The 26,568-nt window shown below is 40.4% G+C and overlaps 1 protein-coding gene across 1 annotated transcript in view; it reads left to right on the forward strand.

Moving 5' to 3' along the window:
• Positions 1-1,873: 1,873 nt before the first annotated feature.
• The window catches only part of FBN2 (fibrillin 2), a gene marked incomplete at both ends in the record, with an annotated part of 230,962 nt that continues 206,267 nt past the window's right edge, over positions 1,874-26,568 (forward strand). The window contains 5 exons of the mRNA XM_082837201.1: positions 1,874-2,127; positions 2,944-3,026; positions 8,557-8,655; positions 11,609-11,704; positions 19,849-19,944. Coding sequence (XP_082693327.1) covers positions 1,874-2,127; positions 2,944-3,026; positions 8,557-8,655; positions 11,609-11,704; positions 19,849-19,944 — 628 coding nt within the window. The remainder of the gene's footprint in view (positions 2,128-2,943; positions 3,027-8,556; positions 8,656-11,608; positions 11,705-19,848; positions 19,945-26,568) is intronic.

The raw sequence follows: 26,568 nt of genomic DNA on the forward strand, positions 1-26,568 counted from the left end.
AAAGGAAGACCCCAAAGTCGGGTGAGCACAGAGGCTACTCTCGGATCCAGAGGGCATGTGGCCAGCCAGTGGATGCACCAATTGCTAACGTTTAACCATTAATCAGAAGTCTAAGACAGGAACCAGGGATATGCCCCAAGATCCATTTACCCACCATGCGCGTCCCCCCCCAAACACACTTCTGGGGATCTAACTCTTCTCTGGCTGCGAACTCATGCAGAGTCCTGGCAGGGCTCACCCCGAAGCACACCCCCTGTACGGACTCCCCAGGACCGCGGCGCCTGCAAGCTGCCAAGGCTCCCCGCGGCTACGTGAGCTCGGTCTTGGAGGTGGAGGGCGCATTTCAATCCGGAAACGTCCAGCCCCTCTGCGGGTTCCGCAGACTGACGCCGCTCCCGATGGGGAGGTGGGGGTAGGAGGGCGATGGGGAGGGCCCGGCCTCCTCGGATGGAGGTTGCAGCCAACTCCCGCGGGAGTCTCTAGTCCTGCTTGACTGAGAATCCCGCATCCCCGGGTCTGGGTCTGGGTCCCTGCAGGAGGACCCGTTCTCATCCTCAACCTTGTGGCCTCTGTCGGGTGGGGAAGTTCAGCTGCGGGTCTAGCCAAGCCAGGCACGTTTAGAGACCCTCGTCCCTGGTCCGTGGCCCAGCGAGGGCGGAGGGGGAGGGGAAGGGGCTGCAGTCGCCTTTCCCAAATCTGCTCCCTAACTGCCCCCTCCCCCGTCGTCTGCTCGCTTTGTACAGGCAGTCAAAACAGAGCTAGCGGCCAATTGAGGGGGACGGGAAGCAAAGTCGACTAGCGCCTCGCCCCCTCCTCCAGGCCCCCCCCGCCCTCCCTCCCCTTTCCCACTTCTCTCCTCGCCCTAACCTCGCCCCCATCCCCCGCTCATTTCCTCTCGTACCCAAGCTCGCCAATCCCTCTTTCCAAGCCCCTTTTCCAAACCCTGGCCTTCCTCTCCGGATCGCCCCCCTTCTCCCCAATCTGAGTCCTTTCCCCTCCCTTCACCCTACCCCTTTCCTTCCTCTTCCCCTCCCCCAGCCCCTGGCTCCCCTCGTTCCTCCCCACCCCATCGCCCCCTTACTCTGTCTCCGCCCACTCTGAGCCGGCCCCTCGGTCAGGGCTGCGCCCCACGTGTGGACGGCTGCGCTCCAGCCCCCACTGACAGCCGCCGCCCGCCGGCCCGCCCAGCGCCCCGCCGGGCCTCAAAACCCCCGCGCCGCGCCCTCACCCGCCGCATCTTCCCCGGCGTCCAGCCTCCCGCCCTCCCTCTCACCGGCGTCTCGCCCCGGTCCCGCGCACCTCCGCCCTGCTCTTCGGCCGCCGCCGGCGCGTCGCTGCCCAGTGGAACTCCGGGCGAGCCGGGAGAAGACCCTCCTTTTCTTTGGGGGCGACTTTTGTTTGCTTTCCGGCTTCTTTCTGGTGACTTTTGCAGCTTTCCAAGATCTGTACCCGGAGCGCACGGGAATCCGCCGAGTCGCTGCGTGCAGGCCCTTTTTTTCTTTTGAGGTCCGCTTTCTTTGTAACTTTACGCCGCGGCTGCTCGGGTTACTTTTGTAATTTCCCGCCCCCGCCTGCTGGCGGTCCTGGAGTCGCTCGGGGCAGCGGCCCGGGGGATGCAACGTGGACCGCGCGGGGCTGCCGGCCGCTCCACCGCCGCGCCTCGCCGCCCGCTGCTCTAGAGCTCGCGCCTCGCCGGCAGTCAGCGGGCTAGCGCTCGGTCCTGGGCTCCCACTAGAGCAGGGAGCCCGAGCTCAAGGGAGTCTCCGGAGCCGACGAAGGGCTTGTTAGACCTGACTTTTTTCGGGCCGCGTAGATTTTGTCTTCGAGCGCTCCGTCTCCGCGGACCACGGTCCGCGCGCTCTCAGCGCGCGCGATGGGGAGACGACGGCTGCTGTGTCTCCAGCCCTACTTCGTGTGGCTGGGCTGCGTGGCGCTCTGGGCGCAGGGCACAGCCGGCCAGCCCCAGCCCCCGCCGCCCAAGCCGCCCCGGCCCCAGTCGCCGCCGCAACAGGTCAGGCCCGCAGCGGCGGGCTCTGAAGGCGGGTTCGCAGTGCCCGAGTACCGGGAGGAGGGCGTCGCGGCGGCCAGCCGCGTCCGCAGGCGAGGACAGCAGGACGTGCTCCGAGGGTAGGTGGGCAGGCGGCACGGGGGGAAACCTTGGCTTGGCAGTTTTCCATCCCACCCCCTCCCAAAACTCAGTTCTGGCGGCTAGAGCCGAGGCCCCTTCCACCAGTAGACCCCGAAGACTCCCAGAAGCGCCTCCCCCTTTTCCTCAGCAGTTCGGCCGGCAAAAAAAAAAGACACAAAAAAAACTTCCCTCGGGGGGTTGGGCAGCGGGTGGGTCGGAGGCCCCCGGGTGCGGATCGCGGAGCGCCTGCAGAGCCCGCCGTGCGGGAACAAGTTCCTGGCGGAAGGCGCACTTGAGGCCGCCCCGCGCCGGGGCTGGTCAAGCTTGCCTGCTCCCCACCGTCGGGGGCGCAACTCCCGAGCCTTTTGTTTGAGGACGTGTGCGGGGCTTACAGTTCATTCTAATCATCAAGCCGAGCGCTCCACCTTCCGACTCGCCATCCTTGACATGTCGGGGCCAAAATAACAGTTGATCAAGGAGGGATGGATTTGGGGACGAGGGCAAGGATTTTTGAAACGGAGTGTTCCCTTTGTTCTCTGCATCCGGAGGCTAGAATAGTAGCAAATTATATGTTTCCCTGTTTCTTTTCGCTCCTTAAAAAGGTAGCAACGGAGGGCGGATGAAAGGCAATGTTTAGACATTTCTGATCCTCCTCATTCCAGTGTCTAGCTCGTTCACTTCCACGTCTGAGCCCCAAGCCCCAAGAATTTGACGTGTAGTTTTGGTCTGTTGGTTGTCCCATAAATGTTACGAAAACTGCTAATGTATTACCGCACCCCTCTCTAAGTGTGCGTTACTTCACTTGTCTATCGCAGGCCCAACGTATGCGGATCCAGGTTCCACTCCTACTGCTGCCCAGGATGGAAGACGCTCCCTGGAGGAAACCAATGCATTGTCCGTGAGTGCTAGGCTGGGATCGCAGTTTGGGGGCAGCACGCTCGGCCCCATCTCAGGGCCGACCTCTTGCATTCAGTCGTTTGGACACACATTTGTGTTTAGAATCCGGTGGCCACATAGCAGTAATAATTAGGACGCGCGACCCCATTTGAATGGTGGGGAAGAAGCAGCCAGTTTGCTTCGGTTTAGACTTCACTTGTAGACTCTGTTGAAGGGCAATAATAATAAAGGTTGCAAAGATACTTGGAAGTTTTATCTTTCTATGTCTATTAATACAAACTGAAGGGGGAGTACAGCAATTCCCCAGATAACCCACACCACTTTTTCCTGAAGGAGAGCAGATAAGACCACAATGTGATTATGTAAATTATCTGCCTTTTGACTCTGCAGGAGGTTTAGGCCTTCTGAAGATCAAGCTTGCTTAGGCCTCCGTACAAAACCGCTTTATTATCTCTGGTTTCATCTCAACAGTCATCTAACATAGATATGAAAGGAGCACTCTCAGAGATTTAGAGTTGATCCAGGTTAACGAAAATTTTAAAAGAGAGAACTCTTCCAAATGGCTTGACTTTTTTTTTTTTTTAATTTTTGGAAGACATTTAGGAAATTTAGGATTTCCAGATCCCAGATCTCATAGTGTACAGTAGATTTCCAAAGTGTGAGTCTTAGAACTTCAAAAGTTTTGCATATCTGACCTTAAAAGTTTTGAGTATTTTATTCAGTTTCCAAAGTGTATACCCAGCTCTCCAAGTTTTAATTGGAGAAGTCATTAGTTATCATTATCAGCCTCACAGTGGTGGACTATGGGATGTCTTACTTCACATGCCTGTGAATTTGTGAGTTGAAGTGTGACTGGCCTTTTCTTGTGTATTTATATAGCACAGCCACATTTGCCTTGTTGGGAGGACAGCCAGGTGTCATAGCACATTTATTTAGAGACAGTCTTGACTTTAGATTGACCTCAATATTCTCCAGGGAAAAGATAATTATGCCACATGAAGAGAGAAAAAGGGCAAGCCACACTAGCCAAGGGATAATAAGGATGTAGTGGCATCTCTGACTCTATATTTATTGGTTTTGTGGGTTTGAGATAGACACTTGATGTTATTTCTGTGCAGTTTTTAAAAAGGCATGGTATCTCAAATGTTGTGAATACTAGCTTCTTATTATTTCTACCCTAAAAATCCCACAGTATCCAGTAATGAGGCAAAACCAGGAAGCAACAACTGTGTTCTTTAGGGTGATTCATAAATATTTTAAATAAACCTTTTGATTATAAGCCTTTACTTTTATTAAAAAGAATGGAAGGGTATTGGATATTTTCCCCTCCAGCACATAAGTCATATACATGAGGCGTGTGTAGAGGGTGCATTTACTTTTTCAGACCAGTAGGGTGTTACTGTGCCTGCTTTAAACTTACATGGTTCCTAGAATTCTGAAACAGCTAAGTCACTCACCACACACCTGCCATACTAGCCGGGAGTGACTTAGGCACTGCGGAAAGTCTGACTCACTAAATGTAATGAATGTGACTGCCATTATTGAGTTGGAGAGTAGCCGAGGAGAAGGGATTGGTTTATGGTACGTGTTGAAAATCTGTAAAGTCAGATTTTATTGGATCAGTGTGGAATGGGAATTCCAGAGAACAGAGCCTTCCAGAATATTTGCAGTAGGAAAAAAAATGTATACGTATATATATGGCCCTCTGAGTGTCAGCTTTAAATATATTTTTGCTCTTTGAGTAACAGTGTGCTCTTTACATGTTTAGAAAATCAGCTTTGGAAATATCAAAGTAACAGTGAATATTGTAGCCCTCATTTCTGATACTCCAAGTATTTGGGTGCTTATGAAATACACTGGAATGTACATGTATCATAAATCTATACAAAGCATAAACTTTGAAATGATCTTTATATCTCCAAGAAACATTTACAGTACTTGTGTCAAGAGATATCTACAAAAATATTTATTAGCACATTTAAAAGGTAATTCAAATACCCAAGACTATAAAATAGTGCACAAAAGAGAGGGAGACTGTAATGCGTTTATATTCTCTTGCATGGGTCTCATCTAAATTTTACCTTAATATTTTGCATTAAATTCACTAGTTCAATTAGTCTGACATTTAAAACTGTAGTATATGGAGGTAATAACTAAATTGAAACCATCATAAAGTCAAAATTAAGAATTTTCATTCCATGAAATTCTGCCATTTGCAGCAATGTGGATGGACCTAGAGAAAATTATGCTTAGTGAAATAAGTCATACAGAGAAAGAAAAAAATGTATGATATCACTTATATGTGGAATCTAAAAAATAATATAAATGAATGTATGTGCAAAACAGAAACAGACTCATAGATACAGAAAACTAGTGGTTACAAAGGGGAGAAGTGGGGAAGGGACAAATTAGGGGTACGGGATTAACAGATACAAACTACTATGTGTAAAATAGATAAGCAACAAGGATATATTGTATAGCACAGGGAATTTTAACCATTATATTGTAATAACATAATGGAGTATAATCTGCAAAAACACTGAATCACTGTGCTATACACCTGAAACTAATATTGTAAATCAACTAGACTTCAATAAAAAAAGAATTTTCATTCCATGTCTTTCTTATGATAACAAATTATTTATTATATTACTGAATTTCCATCATTTAGCAAAAGAAAAGCTCTGAGGAAACTTACAAAAAGAGAATAAGTGAAATACAAATAGAAAAGGAGGACCAAAGATTAATTTCCTTATACATTTATACATCAACATTTTTTCTTTACAGAAAGATATTAAAATGATCAACTCCTAGAATTTTAATCTGGTTGGCCTTGACCAGGCTTCATGAGAAGATATTAAAATAAAAATATACTTCTCAAACTACTGGAAACTTAATGCATTTTGATTTGAGTCTGCGTCTTGTTGTTATTGTTCTTAATTGTGGCCTGCAAAAATCACTGAAGTACTTCCAAACTTCCAAATATTTGTTTCCAAAAGGATGAAATTGACTTTCTCACTCTCCATTTGTTTTTTTAAAATCTTGTTAGAACATGAAGCAATGGAAAAGTTTGCTTATTAATTTTTTTGTTGTGAAATTATACTATGAAGAGCATTTTGATCAGTGAATAACAGTGGGAAGGGGTTGGCCCAGAATCATAGCATTTGAGACCCGAAGAGACATCAGAACATTCCAGTATAATCCTTTTGTTTTATTTTACCGATGAGAAAACTAAACCCAGAGAAGCTGTGGGTTTTTTTCCGAGCTTGCAGTGGGTCAATGGCAGAGCGGGAACTCAACCTCAGACCTCTTGCATACCATTCATTTACTCTCCACTGTGCCATGCATCATCTCCCAGCATCACTGAAATCCCAACACCCAGGTCCTCTCTCCTTTCCCCTCTGGTATTTCTGGGCCTCATCGTTTTTGTAATTGTGGGAGGGACAGATATTTAGATGAGATGTACTATAGTTTGAGATGAGTGTGAAGAGAAAGAGCCTAAGCATTCTTGCTTCTCATGGGTTCACGGATATTCAGGGTACACCTGTGGCCATGACAGGGATCTGTCTGAGGATGAGTAGTCTCCAGCCCATCAGACCTTCTTTGGGTTTAGGACCTGGGAAGGGGCACTTTGTATATAACGTAAGCCTAGACTAAATGTCTACCTACTGAGGGTAAGGGGGCTTTGAGATAAAACAATGTTTTAGTAAACATTTTTCATTGGAAAGTTATTGGTGATCAGAAAATCTAGCACATTTTAAGAATTAATAATCAACTCCATGGCAGAAGCCATGTTCTTGCCTAAAATTGTTTTTTATCTTCACACTATAATTTAATGACATTTTCATTTATAGGGAGTGGTAATAGAGATGCTGGCCATATTATGTGGGTGTCAAAAGGCAATCCGGAGAAGAAAAACATTTATTGAGTTAGTTCATTTCTATAGAACACACCCTTTACATTACATATTGAGGGGCTCAGATCTCTTTGAAAGTTGTGAGACCCCCTCCCTAGTGAAAGATACATACACACATTTACATACATATTTACAGCTAGTTTCAGGGCGTTCCCAGACTCTCCTCTTCCTGTCTTCATGCGTCCACTCATGGAGCATTAAAGCACTTGCCTGTGTGCACAGAGAGAATTCACTTGTGGGTATAGAGATAAATCTCTCAGCTCCTAAATGAACTGACTCTAAATATGGGAGAGACTTCCCATTTGAAGGCACTGGACTACCGATTTTGAGGATCTGTGGTATGTGCTGTGTCAGTGAGCCTAACATTCTTTGCTCTGATGACCCTCATACCTTGGAGGTCATAGCTGCAGGAGGCTTTGACTTTCCCTCCATCAAAATGTCGCAGCAGCTTTTCTGAGCAGCGGGAATAGGCTAGGTTGTGGAGGTAAAATGGGAGAAGAAAGGCTGGAGGAAGGAGAGAGAGAATTATTAAGGGGAACAAAGATTGATGATGGGGCAGGTCAGATACCAGCCGGGAAGGAATGTGCATGGAACCCCTGGGGCTTGGCCAAGTCGTTAGAGCGTGGAGCCTCCAGCTCAGTCAATTTCACATTCTCTGTCTCCTGTGAAGGTCCTTTACAGAGTTGGCTGTGTTTTCTGAAGGTATGCAGGACCTCTAGGTTTCCTCAACCCTCCCAGCTTCCTAGGACCAAGACTGTCTTCTCACCGTGAATTCTGATTATAAACTCTTTCCCTTGAATGGAAAAGATGAGCTGTGTTGATAAGAGTTGAATGATTAGGATTATGGAACTTGAAGTAGCTTCATTTGTGTGAACATTATCATAAGGATACTTAAGAGACTTATTCACTTGTCTACAATGGGTAATTTTGTTGTATATCTGAAATTAGGCATTATATATCACATATTTAAAAACATTTTTTTAACATCTTTATTAGAGTATAATAACTTTACAATGGTGTGTTAGTTTCTGCTGTATAACAAAGTGAATCAGCTATACATACACATATATCCCCATATCCCCTCCCTCTTGCATCTCCGTCCCACCCTCCCTATCCCACCTCTCTAGGTGGTCACAAAGCACCGAGCTGATCTCCCTGTGCTATGTGGCTGCTTCCCACTAGCTATCTATTTTACATTTGGTAGCGTATATATGTCCGTGCCACTCTCTCACTTCGTCCCAGCTTACCCTTCCCCCTCCTCGTGTCCTCAAGTTCATTCTCTATGTCTGCATCTTTATTCCTGTCCTGCCTCTAGGTTCGTTAGAACATTTTTTTTTTTAGATTCCATATATATATATATGTTAGCATATGGTATTTGTTTGTCTCTTTCTGACTACCTCATTCTGTATGACAGACTCTAGGTCCATCCACCTCATTACAAATAACTCAATTTCGTTTCTTTTTATGGCTGAGTAATATTCCATTGTATATAATATATCACATATTTTATATCTTAGTTTTTCAGGTTTATTGTTTTTAACTATAGTTTTCTTATTTTGTAAACTATGGTTTATTACCTAATTGTTCGTTCGTTTCCCTGTTGTGCTTTCTACAGCAATTTGTAGAAATAGTTGTGGAGATGGATTTTGTTCCCGTCCTAACATGTGTACTTGTTCCAGCGGCCAAATATCACCAACCTGTGGATCAAAATCAGGTACGTTTTTAATATGTGACCTTATTTACTACATTATCTGTAAGATTTTGAGTAAATACTAAATGTCCTTTTCAATGAGGATATAGACCCATGATAATTTTCCTAACTAGGTCAGTACTAATCTTTGGAGTAAAAATCTTTGGTGGCTTAGTTGTTGCCACCAACAACTAATGGGGGAGTGATTTTCATTAAGAAAAATGATTTCATACTGGTCCAGATGCTAAGTGTCTATTCAGTAAAAGAGCCTGGATTTAGTGGAGAAGTAATTCTTTGCGAGTAATAGCTATAACTTAACTGGGTTTTTTACCATGTTGCAGGTACTGTTTTAAGTGTTTAACTATATCATTTTATTTAATTCTCACATGAATATTATGAGATACTATTATTACCCCATTGACAGAGAAGGAGGATGAGGCACATAAGTTTAACTCGCCCAAAGTAACATGGATTTGAAGCCGGGGATTCTGATGCCTAAGCCTGTAGTCTCAAACCCTCAGCTCTGTTTATTGCCTTTGCTTAACTCCTGTGGCTCATATCCTGTTTTGTGGGTTAACTAAAGGGGAAGGATAAGAGGATTGGGATGACAACAACTATTTATTGTGTACTGACCAGATGTTTTACATATATTAGCTATTTTGCTGTTCACATACTGACTCCCAACAGCTCTGTAAGATCACAATAACAGTGGGCTAAGATTGTGTTTTTCATGACCTAAGTAGAAATTGATGGGCCTTTAGGTCCAAGATTAATCTTTTAGGCCAGTGTTTAAGGTAATATTTTATAGCAAGGTGGAAGCAGATATTATTTATTTAATTGCTCAATAATTAAATAAATCTTTGTCTGCCTCAAACTAGTGTGAAGTTGTTATATTTTTAACACTTCTCTCTACAAATTTTCCCTAAGAAAAGGTAATAGATAATTTATCTGATTGAGGAATATAAGATTCAAGATTCATATAACAAATGTCATTGTCTGATGATGAAGCTTCTGATTAATGCTCTAGTTTCGTTTTCTGTGAAAATAATCTGTCATTTTCCCGACCTTTGAAAACCTGTTATTTAGAATTCATCGAGACTTTCTTGACCACCCTGATTAGCAAACTTCTTCCACTACCTTCCTGAACCTCCCTTGTCTGACTGCCTGGACGATACCATTCCCCATATCTTCATTATCCTGTTCTCTTAGTTTTCTCAACGACACCCTCAGCAAAAAACCCAAACCTGGAGAAATTTTTTACAGCTCAGTTTCTTAATTCCTCTACCTGGGCAGCTGAACAATCACTGGCTGACCCTGACATAAACTGACCCTGACATAAACTGACCCTCAGTTTATGGTATGTAATTTAATAGAGGATCCCTGAATTCATTTGGCCTTGAGTAATACTGGCTGCCTTTCCATCAGGAACTTTTCTCTCCTTTCCAGTCCTCAAGATGCTCCAACTCCACAAAGCATTTAGCACCATTAATCAGTATCTTCTTGAAATGCTCTCTTTTCCCTTCACTTGTAAAATATTAATGGCTCACAATACTCCTTTTCTTGATTATTATTTCTTAGTCTCCTTTCTGTATCTTCTTTATTAGCCTTACAGTCACAGCTAGGTATTCCCAAGAGTTCTGTCCTCCCTGGGTGAACTTGTTTACATATATGTCTTCAGTTACTACCAATGTGTTGCTAACTCATAATGATTATCTCTAGAGTAGATCCCTCCACTGAGCTTCATATTCACATGTTCCATTTCCTATTGGACATCTCCACTTGAATGGATAGTAGGCATCTGAAACTGTGGCGTGAAACTCTCGATTCATTGTTGACCACAGTCTACTTCTTCCACAGTTTCCTTGGCCCCAGCAAATGGCAATGAGCTCAGTGCCCTGATGTCATAATGGACTTGGCATCCACTGTCACGGAGCTTACATCCCTGTAGGGAGACAGACAAAACACAAGTAAACAAACACCACAGAGCCATTATAGATAGTGGTAAGTTCTCGGAAGGAAACTTTGCTGTGAAGGAGAACAGCCTGGAGCCAAGGGGGAACCTAGTTACAGGAGCCAGACAAGACCACTCTGATGAGACGTGATATTGGAGCTGAGTTCTGAAGGACGAGAATGAGCCAGGCATGGGAAGAGCCAGGGAGGGACCCTCACAGGGAGAGGAAGTAGCAAATCAAAAGACCTTTCCTCCACTTGCGAAACTGTGAAAGGTTCATGTGATTACAAAGAGGAAGATTGGGAAGAGAAGGTCTTAGAGAAGCAGGCACATCCAGGGAGATAATACACGGCCTCCTTGGTCATGGAAGGGTTGCATTATATCCCAAATGCAACAGGGAATCATTGAAAGGGATTCATTCAATAAGAAAATGAAGCAATGCCATTTATATTATTAAAAGATTACTGTAGCTGCTCTGCAGAGAAAGAATTTGAAGAGGGTAAGAGTAGAAGCTAGGGAACCTATCAGGAGGTTACTGCAACAGTCCAGGTGAGAGATGAGGGTAGCTGAACCACACAGTATCAATGGCGACAGAAAGGAGAAGATGGATTTGAGATGTATTTTCCAGTGGAACCTGCAGACCTTGTTAAAACACTTGATGGGAGAGAAAGAGAAGCAGTTGCTTAAGCACTGGGTGATGGCAGTGCCAGGCCTCAGCCACCGCATTCTGAATGGATACATGAGTGCTTCCTGCATCCTAGAACTTACACTTCTAGTCACCTTATATTTCCTTCTTTTAACATTGAAAGTGTAATAGATTTTAAATATATACTAAATAACATATGTTGTAACAGATATGCTCGTGTGCATACTTACTACAAATAAATAAAGGTATGCTTGGGTCATAACATTTACTTCCATAGAATACATTTGTCATTAATTGGGTATTTAGTATAGTTTTATAACTCTCACAGATACTATAATTCTGGTGATTGATAATTTTATGTTTTTTGTTGTTCTTTGCAGTTCAGCAGTGCAGTGTTAGGTGCATGAATGGTGGGACCTGTGCAGATGACCATTGCCAGTGCCAGAAAGGATATATTGGAACTTATTGTGGACAACGTAAGCAACATTGGGATAGACTCGATTTATTAGAAATAATTTGATTGAGTGGGCATTTGATACTGAGTCGTAACTTAAGGTCTTGTAAAGGATCTTAAAATCCTTTAAAAATATGTTGATGTAGAAAGGACATACCTTATAGCTGAATACCTAATGTTTTCCAGTTCTTTAAAAATTTTTGTTTTAGAGTATTGATGTTGTTGAATATTACTAGTGCTTTATCAAATTTGACATATATCGCAGGTAAATATTTACTTGATTTTCTTTTATCTAGTTCCATAAAGCATGGATACCTGTCTGAAAAAAATGGTAACGTTCGCTGTGATCTCTCTCTGTTTTTAGGATATCCCAAATTTAACCCTAGCAGAGCCAATCTTATAAATTGTCCTTTGCTCAAATATATTTTATTATTTAATACCACAGTACAGGGCTGTGAGGTGATTTTTTAAAAATCATGTCACTGTGAAAGAGGGAGCTTTAATCCAGCAAAGCTCTTCACTCACTGGAGAATATCCTATTATAATCAAAAACAACCTTTTAACAAGAATGTAAGGATGATAGCTCTTGTATTTTGACTTATCACTGGGCAATACTTTAGGTTAGTGCTTCCCAAATTGTGGCACTCTTACAGGAATCCCCATATTTTTAAGTATGGATGAGTAGAAGGACATGATATTAATGAAAGTTGAATCATAAATAGTAAGAAAGTCCCTTTTCACTCCGTTTGCATTTCATCAGGTGCAGCTGCTAATCATCAAGGCCTCCCTAAGAATTGTTCATTAACCATTTTAACATAGCAAGACCACGTCTTAGATGTGCAAGAATATCTAGCTTGTTTTAAACTAACCTTATTCTGGTTTTGTTGCAATTTAAAAAACTTCTGAAATTATTGTAAAATATATATAATATAAAATTTACCATTTTAACTACTAAGTGTATATTCAGTGGCATTAAGTACATTCACATTGTCGTGCAACTGTTGCCAGCATCCATCCACAGAACATTTTTTGTGTTGCAAGACTGAAACTCTGTACCCATTAAATGCTATCTCCCCATTTCCCCTCACCCCACCTCCTGGCAAGCACCATTCTACTTTCTGTCTCTGTGAATTTGACAGCTCTAGGTACCACATATAAGTGGAATCATATAGTATTTGTCCTTTTGTGGCTGGCTTCTTTCACTTAGCATAATGTGTTCGTGGTTCATTTATGCTGTAGCTTGTGTCAGAATTTTCTTCCTTTTTAAGGCTGAATAATATTCCATTTTGTGTATATGTCATATTTTGCTTTTATCTATTTGTCCATTGATGGACACTTGAGATACTTCCACCTTTGGTTACAAATAACACTGTGGTGAACCTGGGTGGATAAACATCCATTCAAGTCCCTGCTTCATGTCTTTTGGATATATACCCACAACTGGAATCCAGGGATCATATGGTAATTCTGTTTTACATTTTTTGAAGACCTACCCTTCATACTGTTTTCAATGGTGGCTACACCGTTTTATATTTTACTACAGGTGGGAAGCAGCAGTGCACAAGGGTTCCAATTTCTCCACATCCTCACTAACAATTGTTATTTCTGTTTTCTTGATGGTAGCAATCTTAATGGATACAAAGTATCTCCTTGTGGCTGTTGATGTTATTTTTGAGGTTGCCTTCAGGTTTGGGTAATTTTAGCTTTCTGTTTATAAGTGCTATAAAGTTTTCTTTTAAAATAATTTAAAATAAACAGGTGAATTGATTTAAAGAACAATATTCTCTTAAGGTCAGGAGTCGACAAACATTTTCTGTAAAGGCCAGATAGTAAATATTTTACACTTTGTGATCCGTGTCACTATTCAACTCTGCCATTGTAGTGCAAAAGCAATCATATGCAAATAAAAAAGCTTGGCTGTGTTTCAGCAAAACTTTCTGGACACTGAAATTTGAATTTCATATAATTTCCACGTGTCACAAAAATATTATTCTTCTTTTGATTTTTCAACCACATAAAATTGTAAAAACCCTTCTTAACTCATGGACACCACTAAAACTGGCAGTGAGCCAGATCTGTCCTGTGGCCCATAGTTTGCAGACCCTTGTGTAGGTGGTTCTCAGGTATGGAAAAAGCTGTTAAGCTAGCCTGAGATTGATCCTGGGAAATGGAATCTTAAGGAATTTGAGAGAACACCATGCACTGAGGCCAGTTTTTTGCAAGAATAGAAGATGCCAATGTAATAACTTTTTTTAGGCTAGGGTTGACCAGGTGAGAGCAGGAAACAGCTGGACAACAGTGGATCAGATTGTAACAAAATTTCTTTTTTCATAAATGATTTTTTTTCTGTATTTTTCATACATTCAAGCATTTTCCAAATTTTATACAATGGACTCCAGATTATAACTATTTAAAAAAGTCTATTATGAACACCATATTTATTTATTTATTTATTTTTATTGGAGTACAGTTGCTTTATAATGTTGTGTTAGCCTCCACTGCACACCAAAATGAATCAGCCATACACAGACAGATATCCCCTCCCTTTTGGACTTCCCTCCCATTTAGGTTACCACAGTGCATTAGGTAGAGTTCCCTGTGCTATACAGCATGTTCCCATAATTTGTCTATTTTATTTATAACAAAGCAGATTTATACCTTTTTTTACACCTACAAAAACATTAGGAGATCTGATTGTATCCCTATTTTATAGAATTCAATAGCCAGAGAAGAGACACTGTTATGCTTCTTGAAACTCAGCCTTTTACTCCTCAGGGAGAAAAATCGTAATTCCTTTAGAATTGCAGGGGAAGAGCCTTGCCTCAACTGGTCTTTCAGAGTATTTCGTCAAACCTATCCTAAAACTAGCCACTTTTGCCTGAATTCAGCTGCTGTACCTGTCTGGGGTATGTGTGTTTATGTATGTATTTTCCTGAAAGTTCTACAGAAAGAGCTCTTGTAGGTATGTCTCTTCCCTGCTTCTCACACAGAAATGGGAAATGAGGTGACGGAAAGTAGTTTCCCATCCTGTAGGAGGTGCTTTTATGTTCTTCTGCCCCTGTGGCAAGCCATATTGATGTCACCACACTTTTCAGTCAGGGGAAAGCGAAAAAGCACTGGGCCAGAAGCCCATCATACATCTGAAAATTTGTCCTCTAGATATCTCATGGGATGGAACTATCCTTGCCTAACATTTACTCACGGGTAATAGAACATTTGGTTCAAGAAAGTTATATAACTTAAAAAATTCATTAGTCCCAGCACATAAGAAGGTGATGGTGTGATAACTAGTACATGTCAGCTCAAGAAATGGTTTAAGGAAGATGCTTTCTAAGTTGTCTTATATAGAGAATTACTGGGAGTAAAGAGGCGGGTGTAACAGTATCAACTTGTAAACCCAGAAAAATCCGGGAAATGTTTTTTAAAATGAGGATTATAAAAACATTAAAATTGCTTAGCTGCTTTCCCAGAAATGTAGAAAATGTTCTTTAGAAAGCACTCTTTCATTTCCTTCAGCAATGTTTATTGAATAACTACTGTATGCCCCACATTGTGCAAGGTGCTGGGAGTACATCAGTGACCAGCAAGATGATGCCCAACTTCTTAGAGCTTATCTTGTGGTAGGGAAGACAGGTAACAAGTGGGTGAAAAGTGAAATGCCTAATACAAATTTAGGGAATGAGAAGTTCTCGAACAATAAATGAGAGTAAGGGGGAGAGAGGCTGGGTCAGAATAAGCAGTTCTCTGCTATTTTTTAACTGGGGAATCTCTGAGAAGGTGACTTTGAACACAGACCTGAGTCTGTGCTTTTAAGTCTATGGGAAAAGTGTTCTAGACAGTGGGAAAAGCAAATACGAAGGACCTGTGGTGGGAACAGATTACATACATTTTGGAAACAAGAGGAAGACTTATGTGGCTGAAGTGAGGGAAAGAAATAATGGCAGGGAATGAGTTCAGAGACAAAGGTGTAGGGCCTCATAAACCAAGAAAAGAAATTTGGACTATCCCCTAAATATTATGGGAACCCATTGGTGCAGTTTGAGCAGTGGAGTGATACAATCCGATTAACATTAAAAAAAAAAAATCACTCTGGCTGCTGTGTTGAAACTGGATTGTAGAAATGGCAAGAGAGAAAATGAAAGGGCCAGTTAGGAGGCTAGTGCAGTGGTGCTGGTAAATGATGCTCTAGTAACTGAGGATGTGATAAGTGTTTGGATTAAGCTTGCATTGGAGGTAGAATCTATGGAAGGAAGTGTGTCCTGATGGAATGGGTGTGGTGAATGAGACTAAAAGAAAAAGCAGAGATCCATAATGACAGCTAGAAGGTTTGGGTTGAGCTCTGGGCTGAATGGTGATGCCATTTCCTGATATTCCAAAGACTGAGTGGGTTGGACTGGGGTCAGGTGGGGCTAAGAGCATGGGATATCAAGAGTTCTCTTTTGGATTTGATAGTTAAAGAAGTTTGTTAGACTTCCAAGTGAAAAAATCTATGAACTCAGCTCTTAGGAGAAAGGTCAGAGATAGAGATATGACTTCGGGAGCATATAGATTGAATTTTTATATGGTTAATCTTTTAATTGTAGGCCTAGACAAAGATCACTAGGAAGTTGGTGCAGGTAGAGAAGAGAAGAGGGCTGAAGCCAGAGCCTTGATTGCTGCCCAACATTTTGAGGTGGAGAAGAGAAAGGAGAAGCCAGCAAAGAGTGAGGAAGAGTAGACAGTGAGACAGGAGGAAAACTGGGAGAGCATGGTAACCTGGAAGACAAAGGAAAAAGGTAGCGCCTGTAGTAGAGATTTATATTATCTCATGTAGAAAAATAGGCTTTTGTTTCTTTCCTCTTTGTAACATTTTAACCTGGTTTAGCATCTGTTTTTATCCCATACGTTTGTGTAGAAGTAACTACCATAATTTCAGATTTGACTTATGTCCAAGTGTTTGTACCTATATTGAGTGGTAAAGGAGTCTGTCTAGTAATAACAGATACTTGTCATATTACCTAGCACAGAGTAGGTGCTCAGTAAATATCTACTGAATAAAAATATTCAGGCTTTGGCAGTCATGATCAGGGTTCTATATCACAGGCTGACCAGCTTGAAACAGGCTTTGCTTCTCCCTTCTCCCCAGATCATGGCAGGCAGTTAAGAAACCAGCTCATACTTCTTTCCATAGTGGTCTTCTTCCTTGCCTTTTGCTTTGTCCCACACTAGGTGTAAGCAATTATTTTTTTCTTCCTGAGTGGTCAGCATTCTTTCCATGGTGGAAATTTAGTCTTATACAAGTTTCTTTCCAACTGCAGTTGAAAGGTAAATTTGTTGCCATTATGTCTTGTTACTTTATAAAATAACTTTTATCCTAATTTATTCAAAAGAAGGAAATTACCTCTTTTTTTTCCTTTTGGTCCACTTTTATATCTGCATTGCCTGCTTCTCTTCTTTGGCTATTGCTCTTCAGGGTAAACTTTGGTTGCTGTAGAACAAGTCTTGTTTTTCATACAGATCCTTTGCAGTACAAAAAAGAAGGGGACTTAAGATTGTAGAACACTTTAATGTGTAGCCACTGTGAACTTTGCTTTTTACACCATTTTATTTAACCCTCAAACTCCTCTGGGGTAGGGACTATTTACTTTATAGGCAGGGAAGCTGAGAATCGGAAGGATGACGTGATTGGGATGTGCTGAGCACAGCAGAACTCCTCATCTGTTCCCTGCTTTGTACCGCCTCCCAAAAAGGTGGGAAGAATCCTGCGAGATTTTGACATATTTTGGGAGCTTTTGAGAATCTGCAGTACATCAAATACTACAGTAAATGAGGGGGATACAAAGGCAAACTCCCTATGGTCCCTCTCCTGGAAGAGCTCTCTCTCAGGTGAGAGTAGGAATAGAAGCAAATGGCTGTATTGGCCAGTCTCATCCTTCTTGTTCAGAGGAACCCTTGGTACTTCCTTAAATTATTGAAGTCACCTAAGATCTTTTGTTTAAATGGGTTATACCTGCTGATATTTACTGTATTAAAAATTAAAATTGAGAAATTTAAAAAATTATTTCATTTGAAGTAACAAGAAGCCATGTTGCACGTTAATATAATTTTTTATGAATAATAACTACGTTTTCCACACCAAAAAAAAAATTTAGTGAGAAGAGAGGCATTGTTAGTCTAACATGTGTAGGTTAGCCTGGATTTTATGTGTACTGGGTGAGCTCTCTCCAGGAGGTGCTCCAGGCTTATCCAGCCCTCTTCTCCTCACTGGCATTTGGAAGCTCTGTCTTGGAAAACCCTGAGAGAAGCCCTCCCTCCGCCTCCCCAGGGATAGATCCTGAGTGTCAGTCATGGATGCGTTTTCCCGTTCACATCATAAGGGTTAGCATATGCATAATGAGAGAACATGTCTGGGACAGTGACTTTCATTTACATTTCTTACACCTTGATAATATTTTAAGAAAATTCCTTTCATATTAATTAATTACATTAGGTGAGTGTTACCCATTTGCAGTATACCTTTAGCAATCAAAATACTCAAATCCTTACGGTTGTTTCTGTGAAATTATACCCTACCGAGAGTTCTCTTGACAGATTTTTGTTCCTTCCACATTCCTGTCCACCTCGATCTTTCTCATGCTTCTCACTACCTTTATTTCGCGTCTTTTATCCTGTGTATTTATCGATCTAACTTACTGCCCAACTGTTTTTCCAAGGCAGTGATGAATTGGACTTTCTAGTAAAACTCAGCTTGGGACAAGTGAAGAAGTGGAAAGGTGTGGTTCTTAGGGGGACGTTCCTGTGTAGACATACAAAGAATTCTGCTTTGGAGCGAAGCCTGATGCAGACAAAGAATTTTAAGACCATTGGCACACTGATGCTTTAAGATGAAGGTGTCTTGTTTCAAAGTTTGCTTTGGTATTGCTACTATGAGCAGAAGAGAAACCATTCTGTGTGCTCTGGATGATGGTAGGTAATCCAGCTGCATGTTCCTGGTAAGGAAATAGCAACCCTCTTGCATCTTTAGATATTGCTTTATTTATTGAGCTTCCCATTCCCGATATGGCCGTCACTTGAAGCGCACGAAAATGTGCTCTGCCTCGTCACTGCTCTTTCGTGTCTTAAGTCCTGTTTTGGAGGCACAGGTCATAGAATGTAATCCTCTTCTACTTCTGTGAGGACAGAGTGTTAATCTGTTCAACAGGTGGATAGGTTATGACACAGCTTGTAGTATTGGTATTTTCTCTTGCAGGAGATGAGATTCTTGAATTCAGCTGTCCTCATTATGTTTCACAGGAATACTTATTTTTCAAGTAATCTGAAGGGTGATTTTTTTAGGACACTTCCTTGGCTTGGGTCCTGACTGCTGAGTTGCTCCCCTTGGGAGGTGCAGTGGGGAGAGAGGGTGGGGAGAGAGTTCAGATTCCTTTCTGACTCACTGGCTCCCTCTGGGCCACCTGACTTCCGAATTCTGGTCTCCCTGTCGCAAGTCCAGAGTAGGGAAAGTGTGTGCTGCAGGTGTTTGTCGTCATTACTTACACATTTTGAACTGTGGGTTAATTTCATAAGAAAGAACCTTTTGTGTTGACACAGTGAGGTTTTCCCCTTTCTTTCTTTCTATAAGTTGACACGTTAGTTACTTCTCTTGGTATTTTATTGCTGAATTGATAGTATTTTCCCCCATTTTTCATGTTAGCTTTGCCTTTTACTTATTTATTCTGCCTTCAGTTTTGGCTTCCTTTTCTTTGTTTTTTTCTTTTTTATTGCCATATCCTCTTTATTTTTTCATATTGCATTTTCCTCTGCTTCTTTTTCTCCCTCTCTCTGCTCTCTAAAGTCTACAATCCTTTTCCTTCATATTTTAGTCAACTTTTACCTATGAAAATAGATTATAGTGTTAATAGAACTGAAATAGAGGATCGAATCATTATATTCTGACTGTATGGGCATTAGAGCCAGCCAATCCTTGTGATTCTGATTTTAAAAAAAACTTTTACCAAATGCTTGCTTAACAATGTGATTTACATGAATTGTGTAGGTTTTGGTCTCAATATACACTGAAATATATTTACTTAAATGCGTGATGTGACGTGTTTTAGAAGTAAGATCCATTATTGCTACATTTCTACACTACTACATTGTACTTGGACATTTACTGTACAGTGAGCTTCTTGTTGTGTTTGTGTGCAGCCGTCTGTGAAAATGGATGTCAGAATGGTGGACGTTGTATTGGACCCAACCGCTGTGCTTGTGTTTATGGATTCACTGGTCCACAGTGTGAAAGAGGTAAGAAGAGAAAAGAGAACCTCCCTTTGGAGAAGTTTATCTTGTTGTAAATGTGTAATTTTTTTATCACCTGATGAAAAAATCTAACGAAATAATATTTTCATTCTTCTTTGATTATGTCTATAACTTGCATGGTCAGATTTTGAGATATAGCTAATAGCAGCTGAAGTGTCTCAGTTTTTTCCACCAGAGTGAACTCAGTTCAGGAGGCCAACTCTGGGACTCCGGCTCTAGAGTAATTCTGAGTGAGTGACTGATGGCAGAACCTAATAATTTGGAGTTAATTCAAATTAGGAGTCACTCTTGGCAGTGTGGCCTCTGTTAAAAAAAAAGGTAGCATGTTCTTGGCTGCAAAACCAACAAAATTCTGAAATAAATTGCCCTAACTAACAAGGAAATATATTACATTGCATACAAAAATTCCAGAGTCACTGGGCTTCAGGTAGGACATGGTCAAGGCTTTCATTCTGTTGTTCTACTTCTCTTGGCCTTGCCTTCCTTTGTCAGTTTTGCCCTACCCTCCAGTTCTTTATGGTTGTAAAATGACTGCCAGCAGTAACTAAGGGAACATGCTTTCTTGTTCACATCTAGAGAGAGAAAACCTCTCCTTTAACCATGGGCCAATACTAGCCTTCAGAGATACTCCATACACTGATTGGATTAAGCCTGAGTTTTTGAACCAGTCCCTGGTAAGAGGAATGGTATTAATATGTTCCATGTAGACTTACCAGGACCTGCCTTTGGAGCAGGAGATGATGAAAGCTCCTCAAAGTCATCTATCTGAAAAGGAGAGTTTGGTATCAACCCAGTAGAAGTTGTGTTGGGCAGGAGGAAGGGGGTAGGGGAATGGGTACTGGGTAGGCATCCAGCATTGTCCACCTTATCCATGTAAATGGTCGGTCAAGCCAATATGAAAACAATTTACCATAATTTAAATAGCAGTTAAACTCGTGACCTGTAGACTACTGAAAATCCCCAGTGTTGATGCAACAAGTGAACTATTAATAATGTTCTGATAGCAAAAGGGCATATCAAAGAAGGTAAATTTTATAAAACGGGATAACTGTTTAGCACTGAACCATAAAAGTAAAATAAGCTTTAACTAAAATCAATATTACATAATCATTCATAATTACATACATACTCAATTGATTTTCCCAGGGCTTTCATAGCATCTAAAGTTGTATAGTGCTTTCTTTGTTGTGAAACTTTGAGTATATGAAGCTATGTCATTGAAATGTTACAGATAAGTAGTGGTGATGGTTTATATATGTGTAGAGGCTTTGAATTGCAAAGAAACCTTGTGTTTTTAAAATTATATCCATTACACTGACAAAAACTTAATCCTGGTATTCAGGTTGAAGTTTGAGAAGAAGCTGAGAAATTAGAATTATATGGTGAAGTTTGAAAAGTAAGATGTATGCAGCCTTTTAACATACACTTGTATGTATATGTACATTAAGATATTTACATTATTCCTAAGGTAATAGAGATTTCTTGGGACCGAAGTACATTCCACAAATGACAGAGTTTATAGTTACACTTAGGACAAATTTAAATGTCTTCACCAGATGCTTTTATTTTGGGAAGAAAAATTAATTGTGAAATGTTAGCATAAAATGATAAGTTGTTGAGAATGGAATAAAACAAATTTCCGAGATGATAAGTTTATTTAAACACCATAGAATGGAAAATAGTTAAATTTATAATTTCTAACATAGTTATAATTGGTGGAGATGATGTTCATTTTTCTGGAGGTCATGTAAACTTTGTAGCACTTTTATCTTGAGCAGATTTCAAATTCAATTCCTAATTGGCAAAGGAATTGTGTAGTTTCGAGAAAGAGGCTTCCAGGCATTACATCGTTATTCTGCAACAGTTATTCATTCATTGGGTTTGTTAGTCCTTACTAAATTTATGGAAATTCAATAAAGACTTAACATATATTTTACACGTACAGTAGCATGTTTTCAGAAGAATTACAAAATTTATTAGTTAATGCATTGGCCTGAAGGATTTTTTTTTTAAAACATGAGTTTGTTTCTTAAAAATCTTTTTAAGTACTAACCTTCAGATGAAAGTTCTAAAACTTTGTTTCTTCCAAAGAAGAAATTAGCAATTTCCACTCTTAGATTGCAACTCTGAACTTTAAAGCTTTTGAAAGATATTTTCAATTGAATTTTTAATGTGTAATAGCTAACCTACTGAAAGTGGAGTTCACAATTTTTCTCAAGAAACATTGTCTGCTTAGCTACAAAAGGAATAATTTATTTATGTTGACATTAGTGAATAGGCCCGCGTGCCCAGTTTACATTTACGGTTCATATTGTCTTTTTCAATGATTGAATTTTTAAAATATATGTTCTTTGTTCTCCTAGAAAAAACTCTTTTGTAAAATTAGGGATACTTTTCATTCTTAATGTAGAACACATATAATTTCTGTTTAAATTGGTCTCTTGGGATCAGTAGTGTGATAAACATGGCAGCTTTTTCTGCTATCTGGGCTTCTGGCAGACTGGTTTCCGGACTGGAGACAGAGACTGAATGGTAACCAATGGCTGGCATGATTGTGGTATTTAACTTGAGTCTTGGTGCTGGGTAAGCTGAGCCTTTTTGGAGTTCTTTCCTCATTCTTGCTGATATGTACAATGACCTTTTATACTTAGCATTGAAGAAAGAGTTCTTGTGGTCCCATGCTGATTGTAAAATGCAGACAGCTTAGCTATGTCCAAGGCACATGACAATATTCAGTTTTTTGCTTCTCTCTCCATAAAGATGACATTTGAAATAAGATAAATATTGCACTTAATATAAACCTGAAAATACATAGACATGCATTCATCATTATATATCAAGACTTGGTGTTTTTTCTCTAACACTTAAAATATACCTTATTATTTATCAGTAGAAACTTGGAGGGGGCAGGCAGGCAAGAAATGAAATTACCTGAGGGATTTCTGGACTAAGTACAGTGATTACTTATTATAAACTCCAGTGTCCTGGAGACTTCCCTGGTGGTCCAGTGGTTAAGAATCCGCTTTCCAATGCAGGGGATGCAGGTTCCATCCCTGGTTCAGAGAACTAAGATCCCACATGCCGCGGAGCAAGTAAGCGCATGCGCTCTAGAGCCCTCGCACCACAACGAAAGAAACCACGTGTCGCAACTAAGACCCGATGCTGCCAAATAAATAAATAAATATTTTAAAAAACAAAACAAAACATGGCCTGCCCCAGGTCCCTGTTTCAACTTCTATACCTTAAATGGTTGTTGAAACCGTATTTTGTAATGGAATTTTCCTTGATGCTTATATAGAGACCATCCGTTAGAAATATATCCTAGGGCTTCCCTGGTGGCGCAGTGGTTGAGAGTCTGCCTGCCGATGCAGGGGACACGGGTTCATGCCCCGGTCCAAGAAGATCCCACATGCCGCGGAGTGGCTAGGCCCGTGAGCCGTGGCCGCTGAGCCTGTGCGTCCAGAGCCTGTGCTCCGCAATGGGAAAGGCCACAACAGTGAGAGGCCTGCGTACCACACACACACACACACAAAAAGAAATATATCCTAGACCCGTGTAAATTATGCATAAATTACTATACAAATTGTTAAACAATTGTTTTTTAACAGTTTGTAGTAGTAAACATGTAAACATGACTTACTTTTAAAAAGTGTGTAAATTTGGTAAAATTTCAAATACCCTTATGCTTAGTGATATTTCCTTTAAAATGTATATCTTTCAGTAAATCGTACCTTAAAAAGGAGAATAGGAAATTTACTTTTTAACCTACTGATATTTTAAAGAAAATTTCCTTTTGTTAATCTGAATCTGCCTCAGAAAAAAAAGTGAGATCAAGTTGCAAATGTTAAAGTTTATAAAATCTAAAGTATCACGCCTTTATGTGAAATGTAAAATGGGCGGATTTCCCTTCAGGATAACTTTCATAAAATCATCCAGTTAACGCATGAACTCAGTGTTGTAACTCAGCTTCTGCTCGAATACTTCCAGTCACAGGGTGTGCGCTAACTCCCTCCATCGTGAGACGGAATTCCGTTGTCAGAGTCCTGGCTGTTTAAACTCTGCGTTATTATGCTCCTGCCTAAGCGGGCATTTAACAGATGTATAGTGCCTCTCTTACTGTCTAATTCAGGGGGAACGTGATGATGGTGACTTCTCTAAAGGCATCCGTTATAACTTACTGCTCAGGATTGTGTGATGGCACCTTAAAGTCTTGAATTATTCTGTACATTTTTGTTCACCCACTCACATTTCAGTTGGTAAAGTAACTGTGACTGTTATTAAACCTACTCAGACCTTATCCAGATTCTCCAAGAACGAGAGTGGAGATTGGCAAATTAGGGTTTTCCAGAATTCTGGGGATTATGTAGACCAGACCAAACTTTGTGCAGAAATAAGTTATACATTTATTAATCAACATTAATTCCATGCTCTTGGAATTTATTATAACGTATGCAGGATGGGTTTGTTCAGCCTATGGACATTCAAGTAGCATAGTAAATTAATAATGTGACCAGGAATACAGGGGAGTGTGGTGAGAGAACAGACTGGAATTCTGCAGAATTCTGTATGCAGTGGATTTGATACTTGCAAGAAACAAATAGGCAGTACTTTTAGAAAAAATTCCTCCCATTGTAATCTTCTTATCTAAAGGTAACGTGTGTTTGTTATAAGGTAATTTAGAAAATAAGACAAGGAAAAACAAGAAATGCAATTATTTATGATTTTTCTCCAGTCAGAATTAATTACTTTTAAGATCTGGGTTATACTTTGAGTCCTTTGTTCTACCACACATATGTTGCTTACAAAGAATGGGCTGTTTCCATTCTTACTGGAATCAACTGTAAGAATATTTCATGTTCTGTAACATGAAATGTACTTATATGCTGCTGCTTCTTTTAGGTTATGACCAACATTGTATTAGATTATGGATTATAATAGTTACACTGCATGTTGTAATAATGAGGGCTAGGTATCTACATTCTAAACAACTGTATGATATTTGTAAAGTTATTTTCTCTGTCTCACAGATGAGGAAGTTTTGCCCACTTCAAACTTATGGTAGCATTGGGGGTATTAGAACGGGAGGAGGATCTCCAACAATCTGATTTCAGACCTTAAATTCAATTATGGTGATATAGCTGTCTGCTGTAATTACATTTTTTATTAATTAACATTTAACATTTAAGGTCATTTTCAGGTTCTCTTGTGGTTTTATTGGTTTGTTTCTTAGCAAAGCTCTGATAGAAATCTATGTAGATAAATCTATATCTTTGATTTTATTCTTAGAATATATCATAGAAATGTAATTACTGAGTCATTGAATATGTGAAAATTTAAAGCTTTTCATATGTTGTGTTCATTTCCCTCCAAAAAGGCTTTTTATGATTTATTTCTTTGGTATTATGTTTAAAAAGTCTTCCCCATTTCCAAACATAAATATCTATAGTTTTTTCCTAGGAATTTCCTAAAATTCCTATTGGAATTTTATTCTTTTACCTTTTTAACCACAAGTTAGAAGATACAGGATGGTAACTAAAATAAATTTATTTATAAATATTTATTTATCACATATCTATTGAGTACTTATTTAGTATTAGGCCAAGTATGTGGAGTTCAATTTACAAACAATATATACTCCCTGTTAATGAGAAGCAAATTATCTGTTTAAAGACTAGAGCTAGTCATCTGCTTAAACACTAAAATAAAATACAACATAGTAAATACTATAATAGGAGTAGTAACAAATTTATGTGAGAGCTCAGAAATGGTTCCTGATTAAGGGAGAATTACAGAAGTTTTCCTGCAATTAATCTGAATGAAAAGAACTAACTCATTATAATGGGAAAAACAGTATTGTACTAATTCCTGTGTTGATATTACACGATATAGCATGATGGAATCTTGTACTGAATAACATTATTTAAACTCCACAATTAATTACCAGTTACCACAGTTACTGAGCTGATGTTGGTTTATAGAAATAAGAGGTCTCCCTTTTTCTTGCACTCAGAAGATTTAGTGAGAATGAAATTACAAGGAACAGAGAGAAAACATTACCAGCCACAGATGTCAAACTCACACGCTCCTGCACACTCACACACACACACACAGTTCTGCACTCCTGAAGTCGTTAAGAACGTTTTATAACCTTGCACTCTCTAAGCTAAACTTAGCCTTAAATGGGCATCAGAGAAATACCAGAAGATCTGTGGGAACTGAACTTTTTGGCAGTAGCTCAGATGACATCCTTATCTTGAATGCCATTAAGAACACAAGGGAAGGAAAATGAGAGAGAAAAAAAGCAGGCAGTGGAAAGTGGAAGGGAAAGAAAAGAAGAACGGAATGAAGAATGATAGCAAAGGAAGATGGAAAGCTAAAACTCAGAGTGGAGATGCTGGGCTGTATAAAGGACGGCTCTAAGTTTTGGAGAAAATCAGTTCATTGATTAATCTGATCTGGGAGAGACCAAGCTTCCGTTTCTCACTCTTCGATTTAAGCCTGTGCTCTTTTGATCTATGCAGTAAGATTGAATGTGTTGGCAGCCTGTTAGACCCTGATGCTTTATTTCTAAAACTCCTTTGAGTTAAGCCAGTGAGTATTTTCATTTAT

Source organism: Leucopleurus acutus (genome assembly GCF_964270905.1).
Source record: "Leucopleurus acutus genome assembly, chromosome: 3".
Lineage (NCBI taxonomy): Eukaryota > Metazoa > Chordata > Mammalia > Artiodactyla > Delphinidae > Leucopleurus > Leucopleurus acutus.